The 16,550-nt window shown below is 42.8% G+C and overlaps 1 protein-coding gene across 1 annotated transcript; it reads right to left on the minus strand.

The window, feature by feature from the left end:
- Positions 1 to 10,494: 10,494 nt before the first annotated feature.
- Positions 10,495 to 16,101, minus strand: LOC125529511 (uncharacterized). The gene is given in 19 exon segments (XM_087531118.1): positions 10,495 to 10,825; positions 10,921 to 10,990; positions 11,127 to 11,218; positions 11,317 to 11,356; positions 11,514 to 11,572; positions 11,686 to 11,779; positions 11,868 to 12,013; positions 12,094 to 12,156; positions 12,265 to 12,384; positions 12,492 to 12,593; positions 12,722 to 12,808; positions 13,145 to 13,237; positions 13,399 to 13,476; positions 14,248 to 14,321; positions 14,324 to 14,351; positions 15,210 to 15,272; positions 15,398 to 15,523; positions 15,653 to 15,766; positions 15,848 to 16,101. Coding segments are annotated over 19 exon segments (1,749 nt in total). The 5' UTR covers positions 16,076 to 16,101; the 3' UTR covers positions 10,495 to 10,753.
- Between the last annotated feature and the right edge of the window lie 449 nt (positions 16,102 to 16,550).

The raw sequence follows: 16,550 nt of genomic DNA on the forward strand, positions 1-16,550 counted from the left end.
AGCGCGACAGCGGCGGCGCGAGCGAGGCACCCAGCGGTGCTACGTCTTGAGCTTGCGTTGGTTTTCCTTGAAGAGGAAAGGGTGATGCAGCACAGTAGCGTAAGTATTTCCCTCAGTTTTGAGAACCAAGGTATCAATCCAGTAGGAGGCTCCTCAACAAGTCCCACGAACCTACACAAACAAACAAAGAACTCGCAACCAACGCGACAAGGTACCTGAGAATGAGCATGTTGGTGTTGATGATGAAAATATTTATTTAGAGGATGAACCTGTACCTCTTATCATGGTTCCTTGTTCCAATAAAGAAAAGGACAAAGACTATGTTCCTGATCGTGAGAGCGAGGCTGAGAGCGAGGATGAGAGCGAGGATGAGAGCATGCCAGAGGTTGAAGTAGAGGAAGATGAGGAATATCACAAGGCAGATCATGCACCACACATTGAATATAATAAATTAGATCCTCCAATGAACGAAGGAAGAAAATATCCCAATATGGCAGAGTTTAAATTGGCGCTTTCTCAGCATGTAATCAAACATGAATTTGAGTTTGACACCGAAAAAAGTGCACCACATAGGTTCAGAGCTTATTGTTCAAGAAGGGATGAAGATAAGTGTCCATGGAGGACATATGCTTCTACAATGGAAGAAGAGTGCACAGAATGGTAAATTTCTAACTTTACTCATGTGTGCTTAATTTGTGGTCATGGTCTTTACTCTAGTACTAATTTTCTATGTTCATCTTTGGTAGGTGAGAAAGAACCCTTGTGGTCACGATTGCTCTAGTACAAAAAGAAAAAAAGAAGTTGAAGAATGCAAACAAGCGGTGGATATGTGAGCACGTGAAAGACTGGCTAATTGAGGATGCAACTCTAGGACCAAAGGCATTGCGAAAGAAGCTTAAAGAGCATCATGGAATCAACATCAACTCTAAGAGAGTCTATATGGGTAAGCTGCTAGCCTTGAAGGAACTATATGATGATTGGGATACAAGCTTTGATAATCTGTATAGTTTCAAGGCGCAAATTGAAAGTTGCTGCCCCGGTAGCATAGTGATCATTGATCATCACACAATAAAAGATAAAATCGGATTTAAAAGAATTTTTGTTGCATTGAAATCTGTGTTTTAATTCTAAGTAACTTCTCACCATAGCCAAAGCTTGGAACCTACAACTACGAAAAAGAGAAAACATGATAACTCAATTACTGGAGCATCAAAAAGGTAAGAACTAGTTCTGAATTTTGTGGTAGACTAGATGAAAGCTTAGTTTTGTATTCTAATTGCATTCTTCTCACTATAGCCAAATGTTGGAGAAAACAACTAAGGAAAAAGGGAACGGGAGTAAATCTGGATCCGGAGTAGCAAAAAGGTAACCTATGGTTGTTTCCGAATTTTATGTTATGTTATGCATTGTTCTTTTTTAACCTGGGCTACTATATGTGATGTGTGATGTGCTGCCATGAATGTGTATGTGTAGATCAAGAACTCAGCCCATTTGTGTGGCCAACAAGAAATAATCTGTTGCTTTGAAAACTACATGCCAAAAGAAAAAGCAAAGAGGTTGCTGATAAGTTGCCACACCTTCCTATGGTGCCACATGACAGCCCTACAATGGGCACACGAAGCAAAAAAATGAATCCTGCCAGCCCTGCAATGAGCACATGAAGCAAAAGGAGGCTTAGCTTGTGATTCTCATTAGATCCCTTTCCATATCATGGTTCATTTTAGAAACTTTTGAGATGTTTATGTAATATATATGTGAACCTGGGCTTTTGTACGTGCTATATGTGACCTTCATGTGTTGTATTTGACATGATGTGAACCTGGACTATTATATGTGAACTCTATGAGAACCTGAATGTGTGTAGAGGACTAAATATGTGGACTATTTGCGTATATGTGAACCTGGACCAAGTTTCTATGAACTTTTAGTTTGCATACATGTGAATCTGCTCCAAGTATATTATAAATTGTGCATATATGAACTGTACAGGGCATATATCATCAAAATACAAGGGAGGTTCTGTCCAATTATCCAATTAAAATTAAAGATGTGCTAAATAGCAGATTTGGTTTCATTTGGTAATGTATTCAAGACAAACATATCACACCACCATTGCTTTTGACTTCCAGTACACAATTTTGGTCACAAACTACACCAAGGGTAAAAAGGACTTTTCATGTCAGATTTAACGGTGTTAGTTGCCATAACCGACGGAAATGTCATATAGGGAACAAACTGAAGTTTGAGTGCCAGAACAGGAAGAATTTTTTTACTAGGGCCAAAAAGGGAACCAAAATTTAAGAAAGGGTCAAATAAGGAATTCTCTCAAGAAAAACTAAGGGTCGCTCGTCCCAGGTGGAAAGAAGTTGAGGGATCGCTTCCACTCACATACAAAAAGCTGAGGATTGATGCTTTCTTTAAAACAAATAACTTTTGTTTAAAAGCAAAAAAACGCAAAAAAGGGACAAAGGTTGTGATTTCAAAAAAGTTCATGGCTTTGAAAAAAACATAAAATAAAAAATTTCATGAATTTCGACAAAATATCATGAATTTAAAAGGTTAACGATAATTTTGGAAAAAGTTCATGGATTTGAAAAAGAACTTCAAGGAATGAAAAAAGTTCATCAATTCTGAAAAAAGTGTTCGCAAATTTGAAAACCATTCACAGGGTTTGTAAAAAATTCAAGGATTTGAAAAATAAATCATCAATTTTGGAATCTAAAAAATGTTCATCCATTTTGAAAAGAATGAAGAATGAAAATGTTCATCAATTTTTTTAAAAAAATAACAAATTCGAAAAAACTGCATGCATTTGAAAAACCAATCGCGGATTTGAAAAAAGATCATTGATTTTCAAACAAAAAGTTCATGAATTTGAAAACATTGTGGGATTGAAAAAAATATATAAGTTGAAAAGTGTTCATGCATTTGAAACAATGTTCACAAATTCAAAAAACATTTGTGAATTTAAGAAAATGTCCATGAATTTGAATAGTTAACGTGTTCTAAAACAGCTTGTGATTTTTTTAAAGAAGCAATAAAAAAGAACAAAAAACCGGCCAAACAAAACCGAAAAAAATCAAATACGGAAACGTCTACTTTTGTTTAGCTTTACATTTGATGAAGAAAAAGGAAGTAACCAAGGCATAGCAGGAAAAATGTCCTAGTTGGTTACCTTGCTTTGTATTAAGCTACAGGGTTTGGAGTTTAAATAGAATCAGACGCAGCTTTTTGAAGTTTTTATGGAAAGAAAAAAGTGTAAATGGGTCGGCCCAGGGTGGAGGGTGGTGTGCGTCGGTTGGAAAAATTGCCTATAACCGGCGCTTAAGGCACATAATAGGGTCGGGGCCATTTGACGTAATGCGAGCATCACCTTGCCTTAAGCGACGGGCTACTGGGCCGGCACAGTATCGCGTTGCTTCATTTGTTAATTTGTTTCTTTTGTATTTTTGTTTATGTTTCAGAATATTCTAAATATATATACCAGACATTTATTAAGTAATTTATTTAAAATGTTCATCATGAATTTAAAAAATGTTTCTGCGGTGTAAAAGATTGCTGACACTACTTTTAAGAAATGTTCATGGAGTCAAATTAGGAGTGTTGCAACCTGTTATCTTTACAATAAGAATGGAATAACTTGGTATGTATGTTATGCATGATCCCCATTCTTATGCAATCACCTCAACTTCCCTTAATAGTGTGGTCATCCTATGTCTAAAAAACAGTAAAAACCTTTGAGTCCTAAAAAAACCGACGCCTTTTTTCGTTTGGAGTGGGGGTCAACCAACTACATGTAAACTCAACGAGAGACAAATATTCTCACATAAACTTAATAACAGACATTAGTCTCACTAACCACATTGTCATCAACACCAAAATACCATTAAGGATGCACTTTCAATTTTATATGTGGCTTGTTATTAAAATAAATCTCATTTCAATAACAAGCTCAATTCAGACACAACCTGCCTAATATAGTACTGAACCAGCATAAACATGTAAACCACATTTGACCACAGCTAAAACATCATGCCAGCTATTAAGTGATAATCTTCACATAAAAACATTATATAATATATTCTATTTGCCTATAGCTATTACACTAGAAACCACTTTTGGGATATCTGTAAAATTGCATGATTTATGTATTTGTCTCGAGATATTTAAGAATATTACAGTATGCACCACAACGCACATACATACACTATAATTTTTGGCGTGAGTTTCATTTAATAATCTATGGCGCTATGAAATAACATCCCTTTTATTTTATAATGTTTAGTCCAACATGTTGTTTTAAGAGACATCGTTTGCAAAAATAAAGACTTCGTGCCTACATGATACAGTTTACTTTGAGTATGGTGTGTGTGACGTACCTTCCAAAGATAGATCTTAGAAATTTACATCAAATAATGTTACTCCCCTTGATCCATATTAATTGACGTTGCTTTAGTACAATCTACTTCTCTTAAGCAGCGTTGAAAGATATGGATCGGAGAGAGTATTATCAACTATGGCTAAATAAAAATTATTTTAACTTCATAATGTTATAAAAAGTAAGTATGAAAGTTTAGTACAAAGTTTAGTACTAATGTCGGCTGCCCGAAGGCGGCCTAGCACCAGCAGACGGCACCAAGATAAGCCGCCTCTTAGCGGACGGCCTCCGGAGAGGCCGGCCTCTAGCAGGCGGCCACCAGGCGCCCTCAGAGTCTGAGCCCCTCATCAAGAAGACAATGTAGCCCCGTACCCCCGGATCCCGGGCTTGGCATGGCTACAGTGTCCCGTACCGGCGGAGATCCCCGCACGATGTGGCACTGTTGCCATTCCCCCTTTACGCCACTACTGACCGGCGAAGCCCTGTTCCCACGACGGTCTGTCGGTACGGCCCGCAGACGGCGGGCCCTACCGGGCAAGGAGAGCCCGGAAGGCGGCCGACGCTAGACCAGCCGGAACTACGGGAGGCCGGCCCCCAGCAGGCGACCGGGCCCTCCCCCAAAGGCAGTATGACATCAACCAGACAGGACGCGGTGTGGCTACAGTGATCTCTCACCAGGCGACGGGACTGTAGCCATGCTCCTCTGACCAAGCCCGCGTCATTAGCACCATGGCTACAGTGATCAGCCACCAACCAGACCCGCCAGCGGCGGACGCGGCATGTCGGCTCCATACCGGACAAGTCGGAGGGCCCACCAGGCGGCGGGCCCCAGCTGCCGGCGGAGAAGCCGGTAACCAGAGACGCTGACAGCCGGGCCCAGCACCCGACCGAGTTACCATTGTACCCCTGGGGGGTAGGCCTATATAAACCCCCCAGGGCACCCATGCAAAGGGTTCCGAACCTGAGAGACCTAGACACATACCTAGAGGAAGAAGAGAGCTAGACGTGCCTCCTTCAACCTCTAGCATACAACTCAAGGAGCACTTTGTATTCACTAGTGCCTTAATGATCATGCGGAGATCCCGCAGAGCAGGAGTAGGGGTATTATCTCCAAGGAGAGCCCCCAACCTGGGTAAAGTACGCCGGCGTTCGTGTCTACGCCTTATCCCGCTTCCTGGCACCGGCGACGTTCTACTCGCTCCCATCCCTTGGCATATGTCGCACCCAACCCCCGACAACACAGGTTGAAGGAATTTATTTCGATGAAACTTTTGCACCTGTTGCTAGACTTGAGGCTATTCGCATATTACTTGCTTATGCTAACCATCATAATATCACCTTATATCAAATGGATGTGAAAAGTGCATTCCTCAATGGTAAGCTTGAGGAAGAAGTATATGTTGCTCAACCCCCAGGTTTTGAAGATCCAAAGCATCCCGACAAAGTCTTCAGACTCAACAAAGGCCCTGTATGGCCTCAAGCAGGCCCCTCGGGCGTGGTATGATACTTTGAAGGAATTCCTCATGAAGAAAGGCTTCAAACCCGGTTCACTCGACCCAACTCTTTTCACTAAATCTTATGGTGATGAATTATTTGTGTGCCAAATATATGTTGATGATATTATTTTTGACTGTACTGACCAACGTTATAGTGATGAATTTGCCTATATGTTGAGTGAAGAATATAAAATGTCTATGATGGGAGAATTGAAAAGAAAATAGGTCTTCAAATTCGTTAACAGCGCAATGGCATATTCATATCTCAGGTGAAATACCTCAAAGATGTATTGAGGAAATTCGGCATGCAAGACTGTAAAGGGATCAAAATTCCAATGCCCATAAATGGCCATCTATGCACTGATGAAAATGGTATCGACTTTGATCAAAAGGTATACCGCTTCATGGTTGGCTCTTTATTGTACCTATGTGCATCTAGGCCAGATATTATGCTTAGTGTTTGCATATGTGCCCGATTTCAAGCTACACCGAAGGAATCACACCATAAGGCTGTGAAGCATATTCTTCGATATCTAGCTCACACACCAACACTTGGATTATGGTACCCCAAGGGCTCGGCTTTTGATCTCGTTGGATATTTAGACTCTGACTATGCTGGTGACCGCCGTGTGGACCGCAAGTCAACATCAGGCACATGTCATTTCCTCGGACGATCTTTGGTCTGTTGGTCCTCGAAGAAACAGAACTGTGTATCACTCTCCACTGCAGAAGCTGAGTACATTGCTGCTGGATCGTGCTGTGCTCAATTACTATGGATGAAGCAAACACTCAAGGACTATGGCATCAACGTGAAGAATGTTCCTCTCTACTGCGACAACGAGAGCGCTATCAAGATTGCTCATAACCCAGTTCAGCATTCAAAGACCAAGCATATCCAGATTCGTCATCATTTTCTTTGTGATCATGTGTTGAAGGGCGACATCTTCATTGAGCATGTACGAACTGAAGAACAGCTAGCCGATATCTTCACTAAGCCCTTGGATGAGAAGAGATTTAGCAAGTTGAGGTGTGAGCTAAATATCCTAGAATCTTCGAATGTTCTCTGAAAAGGACACACATCCTAACACTTATGCTGACTTGATGACTTAGATGTGCAACACACAAAGTAATGTTTTTCTTCAATCAATGAAGACTAACCCTCTAAGTGTGAAGAAATTAACGAAGAAATTGACTCTCAGAGCCCTACGACAATTGTACGCGGTATCTGAAGTCAGCTTTCTTATATGGTGGGTTACGCCACCACCAAAAGTTGAAAATCTTCAATTTGAGTTTTTCCTCGGTTTTTGAAATTCCTCAGTTTTTCAAATTCTTCAACTTTGCATTGTCTTCACTATTTCCGTCGTTTTTCTTCATTGGAAATATATATATGAGTTTATATCCTCTACAGCATTCACTTATTGCTAATTCTTTAAGTTGATTTCTTCTGCTAAGTGAATGTGATCGGACCCTTCCCCCTCTATGCTAAACTCAACCCAATCTTTTCACAAATTCTTCATGTGCGTTCTATTTGAAACTCGTTCAAAATCTTCACTGTGTTCTTGTCAGCTGAAGAAATTGTGAACGGAACTTTTAACTTATCTTATCTAAATTTTTGGTTTTGCCGCTTAAACCGTTCCGCATCCCATGACAATACTTATCTATTCATCCACGATCTTACACAATCGCCACCTCTCAGTACGTGGGTGGCACATGTCACGTGAATGAGAAGGGCCAGGGGCACGTTCGTCCGATTTCCTCGGGCGTACAGTTTTTCACTCGCACTATAAATACCTCAACCTCTTCCTCACTTCGTTTTTTACTTCGCTCGTTCTCACTCCGGCTCGAGCTTCCCAAACCCTAGCGCCGCCGCTACTTCATCGCCGCCGGTGAGGAAGAGCTTCACTGCCTCGACCTCGTCGCCGTCGTACTCGTATCGGCTGCGGATTTCTTCACTCCGCCGCCGCCGTAGCTGTCTTCCTCTGCCAAGTTAGGGCGTGGAAGATCTGAACTGACGAACTTCACATCTACACTTCCCAGTTCATCGTGTTCTTCATCAAGGGTAATTAAAAGTTACTTTTACTGCCCTCGTTGCTTCAAATGATTTCTTAAAAATCTTCAATGGTGTTTATTCTTCAAACCTTCACACACTGAACACCTCACATGTCATCTGCTCTTGATTCATTTCTCTAAGCAATAATTTTTCTTCAAGATTCCGCAATTATGTGGATATTTGATCTATACAACTCTGGAACCTAAGACAAAGAACGCTTAGTGAAATTCCTCAAGACTCATCTGGTCAAATTCCTCAAACTTGTTCTTTTTGAAAAACCTTCTGAGAACGCATATGACCTCTCCAAATTCCTCGCAACTATACTCTGTTCACAGGTACACATGTCCTCTACTGAATCACTAGGTTCTCATCAACTAACTCATTTGCAGCGTTCCTCGAAAAAAAGTTGCACACCTCTTCAGAAACTTCTGTTGTTCATATTCCTCAGCTGAAGAAAATGGCTGATGGTAAGAAGCCACAGAAGGGTGGAAAAAGGCCTGAGGTCAATATTGCTTTCGAAATCCCCGATGACATATACAAGGATTATTGCACTCCTGATGAGGCCAAATTTGGCAAGGAGGACAAAAATTAGCGCAAGGTGCGCATACAAAGGATAGAGAGAAGATGGGCACGTGAATGGAGGGAGTACAGATATGTTACTCCCAAGTATATGAAGAAATTCACACTCAACCCGCCATGACCAAGACCTCCATTGGCATCTGGCCAATTGGCAGACCCTACCAGCCTCAAGCACGGTGAGGATTATCCTGATGAATGGGCAAAGCGCCAGGCCAAACTATCAAAACAGGCAAGAGAAGTAGTGAGGAAATTTAATGAAGACTCTGCTGCTGCTGCTACTGCTGCTGAGACCTCTGCAAGCAAGCCAAGGAAGGCCATGCCTAAGAAGCCTGCTTTCAAGCCAAGTGCTTCAACCTCAATGCCCTCACGGCCCAGCTCCTCAGCAATGCCCTCACGGCCAGATTCTTCAATGCCCTCACGGCCAATTCCTCAACCTGCATCTCCTACAAAGTCTTCAGCTCCTCCGTCAAAGTCCTCAGCTGCTCCAACTAAATCCTCTGCACTTGTGCATCTCGCCACGTGTCAAAGGACAACATGCTTCTCAATTGCCTCAGGAGCATCTGCAAGTTCCTCTGCTGCACCAAATTCTTCAACTGGCCCCTCTTTGCTGAAGAAAAAGGCTACTGCTGGACGAGGCCCTCGACCTAGTCCTCACAAGAAGCAGGTCGCCTTTCAAGTGCCTTCTGATGATGAGGCTGATGATGAAGAACTTGCCGAAATCATCAGAGACGGGCAGGCTAGGGCCGCTAGAGCCAAAGGCAGCAATGTGCCAATGCTACTGGATCCAAAGTTGATCCTAGAATTCATTGATCTATGGCACAAGGACCCAAACACGCCTTTGCCGGAGATAAACCTCACTCCTGGTCAAAGTCATGTCTTGACTGCTTTTATTGGAGAAGAAAAATGGAAGTATGACCAAGCAAGGTCATTGAAGAAAGCGCAATACAAAAAGCAGCGCTACCTAAAGGACAACGTCATCAATCTTTCGCCTGAGCAGCTTCTCGCACTACAAGCTGAAATCAAGAAGCTCAGCGAAGAATTTGAAGCCTACAAGGCTGACTAGAAGGGCGCCAAGGTCCGATTCGTCAACTTGATGAAGAAATTCACTTCAAGTGTTGCTGCTCCTGTGCACATTGAAGTCACTACTGCTGAAGCATCTGCTCAGCCTACTGAAGAACATGCTAGTACCGCTGATGACACTCAGGGTGCTGAAGAAAATGTAAGTTCCTAGGCTGATGCTGCATTCCAGCCGCTGATGAAATTACCAGGGCATCCACTAGTGGTGCTCCTGAAGAAAATGAAGAAGTCAGGGCAACTGCATCAGCTGCGCCTGAAGAAACTAAACTGAGGTGTATTAATGGAATGGATGATAAACCACTGTTAGCCCTATTTTGGTGTAGGGTTAGGAAGCATTCTTGCCCGGCAAAAGGTAAATATTTTTATCTGGCGTACATTGCAAGGTACTCTCCCATGTCGTGTTACGCTTGACAATAGACACATGGAAGTCTCACTCTAATGTCCATTATGTTCTTCGAGCCCAGAGGATACAAAACACATGTTATTTCTCTGTAAGAAAGCAAGAGATGATTGGAGGTGATGAAATTACTGATAGAGCCTATGAAGTTGATGGCGGCTCTAGAGCTTCTACTTCTTTTGCCATAATAGGATTTGTCCATGATGGATATTCAGCATGTTCGAGAGATGATTGCCATTATTGCCTGGTATTTTTTATGGGAAAGGCATAAGGTGTTCCATGAGACTGACCTGAGGGGTGACAAAGGCAAATTCATTGCAGGGGGACGGGAGGACCGATTGCATATGGCAATATTATTTTTACGTGGTAATAAAAGGCCTTTTTTCTTTTCAGCATTTCAAAAATATGAAAACTTCATCTCACACCAAGACTCTGATTTGTCCGGAAAAATTATTCCCTAAAGCATCTGTTCCCCAGCAGAGCACTCAAAACTCTTCTCAGATGAGTATGTCGATCATAGCAAACTTAGCATACCACTCTTCATAACAGCAATAAACTAATGCTAGCAGTTATATTTAACATCATAACTTGCTCTCATGCATGGACTACAGCTTCATTTCTTTTTTTTTCGTCCGGCCTTCTCATCCAGCACTTCAACATTTGCCAGAGGCTAAGTATACATACACAGCTTGATTTATAGTACAAGCTACAGGAAGAAATGGAAACATTCTCCTCCTGGGAAACGGAAGAGGAACGGTAACAAAACGGCGCCCCGTCTAGAACTTGAAGTCCTTCTTTTTGGAAGATTTCCCGTCCTTCTCGTGCTTCCTCTTCCTCTTGCTCGCGTTCTGCAAATCGGAGAGGGGGAAAGATTCAGCTCGATGAAAGCTGGTATTTGATTCTGGCTCAACAGATACACAAGACTGCCTCTGTAAAAACATACCTCCGCCACCATGTCGCTGAAGTCTTCCTTCTGGTTCCGGAGCTTCTCCTCCTCCCGGGCTTCTTCATACCTGTTTTCATCATTTTATTAAAGGGACGCTTCTTCATACCTGTTTTCATCATTTTATTAAAGGGAAGGCGTTAACGGTTCAACTCGTGGCTACTGACAGGCAAAGCTTGGCAGACGCGAGCGAGAAGTGATCTTACTTGGCTGCCAGAACATCATCCATAACTTCAAGCTCCTCGGGATGTATGGTGACGTCCACTTTGTCGGACTTTTGATTCTTGAGAAGGTCAACCTGCAAACGAGGATCACAACGATGTGTCAATGAATCATCGGAACATGCACGGCATGGGAATGCTTGTATACTTGGGGCAAGGAATGTTAAAAGCTCACCCTTTTAACCCCAGCTTTATCCTGTGCCCCAACCACATACCTGCAAAAACAGCAAGATACAAAATGAGTTCTCCATATGATTGAAACAGGAATCCATCAGAAATTATCGATATAAAATGAGTTCTCCATATGGCTGAAACAGAAATTCATTGGAAAAAATATTGTAGAGATGACTAGGTTGTATTAGAGTTGCATACGTGTGGCTTGATCCATAGAGGGTTCCAGGTGCGATTTTCTCCTCCTTCTGCTCAAGAACCTTCAGATGAAAAAGAACAAATTGTTGGTTATGAACTGCAATAAGTAAGCCAAACTAAAGCTCCATAATAAGATTTGGCCTGAAATGCCACAAAACTGAAGCTAAGCCCTTACCTGGTATAACTGCTTATCTGTTGGCCTTTCAGACTCTTTCCTCTGTTGCTTCCGAAGATCAATGACGTCAGGTGTTTCCACGCCAGTGGGAGTGCTATACAAAGAACAAGAAGAGGCGTCAAAACATAGTTCCCTTAGGGAAGAACCTAAGCTAGTAATCAAATAATTATTCTAGAAATAACCTTGACATGGTGTCGACAGACTGCATGCCAGCTTCCATGTCTTCATCTTCCATTAGTTCCTCCTCCTCTTCCTCCTCATCATCATCCTCCTCCTCCTCTTCCTCCTCCAAGTCTCCCCAATGCTTGCTGCGGTCAACAGGCTCCTCCTGGAATACAATGCAACACAAGTCAGTTAACTAGTAGAGCTGCAGTTCAATTTCAAGGAAAATTAGCTGATCAAACATACATCATAATTAGGTTCATCCAGCTGTAGGATACCAAAAACATCTCCGTGGAGGGGGCGTCCATGCTGTTAGCCAAAAACAAATAAATAGATCAGAAAAGAAATTTATTTTCGTTACAGAAGCCGCATTTAACTACAGCCGAGCCCATGAAAAGCACATTTGTTGTAAATTACCTCATCCACAGGAGGCTTTCCCCATTCCCCGGGCCGGTAACCAAAAGTAGCACCAGGAGGAATTGGGGCATTCAGACCAGGAATCTTCAGTGAAGGATATGAGGGCGGAGGACCATATCTCTGCCAAAATTATTTGATGTCAGTTGATATAGCTGGCCAATAACAAGAGATCAGTCAACCAGAAGACCAGCTGCCTGGAGTTTGTTTCTTCTAAAAAAGAACAATACCTGCATGTTTATAAGCCATGGAGGCGGTGCACCTTCTGGCATACCAAGAGCTTCTTTAAGTTCTCGGGACAGCATACCTGGCTTCATTTCCCTGAGTTTGACCTGTTGAGTTCATACATGTATTATGCTCGGTAAGACAGGTTTGAGAACACAGACATATGGATCTCCCAAACAAATATCAACTATCTCTGTTCCTGACATTAAGAAGAGAGCGAAGCAAAAAAAAGTACCTCAAACTCTTTTCCTTCGTAGTAAAGGTCACCATGACTAGTCAATTTTGGTTTTGTTTGATATTTGAAGAAGGCGTCGTGTAAAACCTGCACACAACAAAATTAAGGTGAGACTTCCTTTCCTGCACATTCAGAAGTTAACTCATGTCTAAAATTAGAACATATGGAAGAAACACATCGTACTTATCAGCTATGATATTTTCACGTGTACATTATCAGTATCAGTGCCTAAGTGGCAGGTAATTAAACACCTGGCAAACAGATAAGGAGAAAACGCAGGCATGTGCTTGTATTTGCAACTATAATCAGGGGGCAAATAAATAGTGCTCTGTATCCATCTTGCACATTATGGAGAACACACAAATATATATGGCATGTGCTTCTATGTGCAACTCAGATTGGCCTCAAGAGGAATTAACTGACCTGATAATCTATATCCATCTTGCCCATTTTTGGCTGCATACGCTCCCGCTGCTTCTGCTTCAACTTTTTGCTATCCTCTTTCTCGATATATGCCTGAAAATGCATTTGAAAAGGTACTTAAAATTTGTCCATCTTGCCCATTTGTGGAATAAAAATTAGAAGTGACAATAAAACAAAACTACTGAAGTTACCAAGTTGACAAGGGAGATACAATGTCCATAGCATTGCTACAAAGGACCAAGATATTAACATACCTGTCTAATTTTTTTTATTCCAGTTGCAGCAATGAAGTCAGGAAGTTGGAAAGGTTGTTTTTCGATACCTCTCTTACCCTGAAAGAAACAACATGATGATGTAAAATCTATTCGACAAGATATAGATAATAAGAAGCAAAGCATAATTTCATGTTTTGGAGATATATAAAAAAGTTGCAAAGGCCTGGGCAAATGATATACCTGTATAGGCAAATAAAGGAGGACCAAAGGTCAAGATCCTAGATGGACCTAAATGTCTTTCAAGGGAATGCTTAGCATGAACCAACTAGATCAAGCACATTAGCATTCATACTATCACTCAAGTACAGTACCACCAAGACCTTGCTCCCAGGAAGTTGCAGCATCCCTGCAAGAATTATATATCTGTATAAGAGGGAGGGGAAAAACCTTATCGACTTTATGTTCCCTCCCCTCTCCTAATAAGACCCACCCCATGGCACTACGTAATGAGTTACACTAGCATATCCGTGCTGGCCCGAACAGTTGCAGTTACGGGATAAACCCCATGTGTGCTCGACATTGAGTGAATTCGGGACTGGCATATTAGTCTGTCCCTTGGCCCTTATGTTTGTTTGAAAAAAAAAACCCTTCTGTAACAATACATGAAGGCATGCAGTGTTTGTTCAATGACAGATATTAATTGAGGGAGATGCTCCAACACTTTTATTCAAAGAAAACTGATGGTCTGTTTGCATCTGCCTACCACTCCACTACTAACTACAATAAATTATGATTGTGTGGTTGATTTCTCAGAGGAGCATCCAAGTACTCATTACGAAATTATGCAGAACAAAATTACTCATTACTCATGGTACATGTATTACAAACCTGCAACAATTTCCTCTTTTGAGACCAGTGCCTTGGGACAGGTACTGTGTTCCTGTAAGACTTCAGATAGACAACTTGGGGTCTGATGCAGTCGCGTCCCAAACCTGGCAGGAGGAGCATAATTACATCAGTTGAAGCTAATCCATAAACAATTTTACACTGCTAATAGCAATGAGATAAAAAAAGATTGCACACAACAAATAGTTTAGTGACATTTTCTCATCTTATGTTCACACCACCGATACAAGCTACATGGGTACGCGTGTGTGCATGCTGTCATGGCCTTTAACAAGAGAAATACTACTCCCTCCATCCCATAATGCAAGTGTCAAAAAACGTCTTAAATTATGGGACGGGAGTATATCTTAACCTTAGAACTGTGAAAGGTGAAAGGTGAAAGTTGCTGGCACATTTTTCTAGCAACCCAGCCTAAGATAATCTAACTTGCCGTGAACCTTACTACAGATTATTTACTCAGATAAATCAGAAAGCTTACATAATACCAAACATATCCTCACTAACAAAGTGCGTTGTTACAAACTGCACGGCCAATGGAAACTGCATGACCAGACCACAATAGTACATGACTTAAAACAAATTCTCCAATGCAATTTTAGTTATATCAACAATAAGTGATGGTAAAAGTTGCTAGCACAGTTTTCTAGCATTAGAGGTGAAGTGTGTTATTACAAAGCCTGCAGCCAATAGCTGCTGCATGACCAGACGACAATAATACATGACTTTAAACAAATCCCCGGGTGCAATTTGAGTTATATCAACTAGAGACCATTGGTGGTGGTCAGATCACACTAGCATTGGCAACCTTTGGCGATGCAAACACTAGACGGACAGGTGCGGTAGGATAGGATGCTGCATCAACACATCCGTTCAAAGTAACACAGGCACATCACATTGCCAGCACACCTGGTTCACAGCAAAAGAAAAGGAGGGGGGTGGCTTACTTCGACGACGTCGGGCCTGTTGCATATCTGCTTCAGCTCCGCAATCTTCATCCTTTGTTCAAGCTACAAAGCACAAACCAAAACAGCAGAATTCATGCTTAGCGCCTTCTACGAAACCACAACAATTGCGCATAAAAAACAGGTAACTCAACAATCAGGCAGACACAGAGAGACAGAGATAAGCAAACCTTTTTCTTCTTGTTGGAGATGCCCCCTTCTTTCTTCTTCTGCTGGGTCTCCTGCTCGTCGTCGTCCGAGTCGGACCCCGACCCCTTCTTCGCGGCGTCGGCAGCCTCGTCCTTCTTCTCCCCGTCCTGCCAGCACAAACCACCAACTCATTAAGACTAGTGCAGATTGCAGATAGCACAATAAGCTCCACTGCGGGGCAGCTAGAACTAGAAAGATTCCTAGGGTTTTGCTTGGTAATCGACGGGCTCCGGTACCTCGGCGGCGACGGGCTCCTTGAAAGTGAACTTGTCGAAGATGCTCTTGAAGTCGGCGAGGAGGCCGTCGGCGAGGTCCGGCTCCTCCGGCACGTACTCCACCTCGATCTCCACCTGCGCGCACAGCCAAACCAACCCAGCGTCAGCGTCAGAGAGACCGTCGCGAGCCCCACCCGAGGAAACCCATCCACGTACCGGGGGCTTGGAGTCGGGCTTCTCCTCCTCGCCCTCATCTGCGGCCGCGTCGGCGTCGGCGTCGGCGGCGGCGGCGTCGGAAGCGGGCGCCTTGCTCTTCTTCTGCTTCCGGCGGCGGCGGCGGCGCTCGCTCTCGCGCGACTTCTTCTTGTCGGCGCCCGCGGCGGCGGGGGCGGGGGCGGGGGCCGGGGCCCCGTTGGCGAGGTCGGAGCTAGGGTCGGCGGCCATGGCGGTCGGCGATGGGGAGGGGAGGGGAGGAGGAAGGGCCGGAGGCCTCGGGGGTCAAGTAAAGTTAGCCAGAGCGGTTCTGATGGGTCGGTCTGCTGGCCTGTCAAGGCCCAAACTTCTTGGGCCCGTTCGTCGCCGACACGGACCGAACTGCTTTGTTACAGCGGATCAGAACGCGCGCACCTGGTTATCAATGGTCCGGGGAATAACATTTCTTCATATCACGAACACTTTCTAATTCGTCACAATTTAATTCAATTTGTGGGAATTTTTTTGAGATTCCAAGATATTTTTTCAAATCATGGAAAATTTTAAATTCGTGAACATCTTTTGAAATAGATGAACGTTCTTCAAAATGCGTGAACATTTATTAAAATCCTGGCAATATTTTCGAAGCACATTAATGTTTTCATAATTCAAGAACTTGGGAGCAACAATAACAACAACAACAAAGTCTTTAGTCCCAAACAAATTG

The sequence above is a fragment of the Triticum urartu genome, chromosome 1A, assembly GCF_056163025.1.
Source record: "Triticum urartu cultivar PI428250 chromosome 1A, HENAU_Tu73, whole genome shotgun sequence".
Lineage (NCBI taxonomy): Eukaryota > Viridiplantae > Streptophyta > Magnoliopsida > Poales > Poaceae > Triticum > Triticum urartu.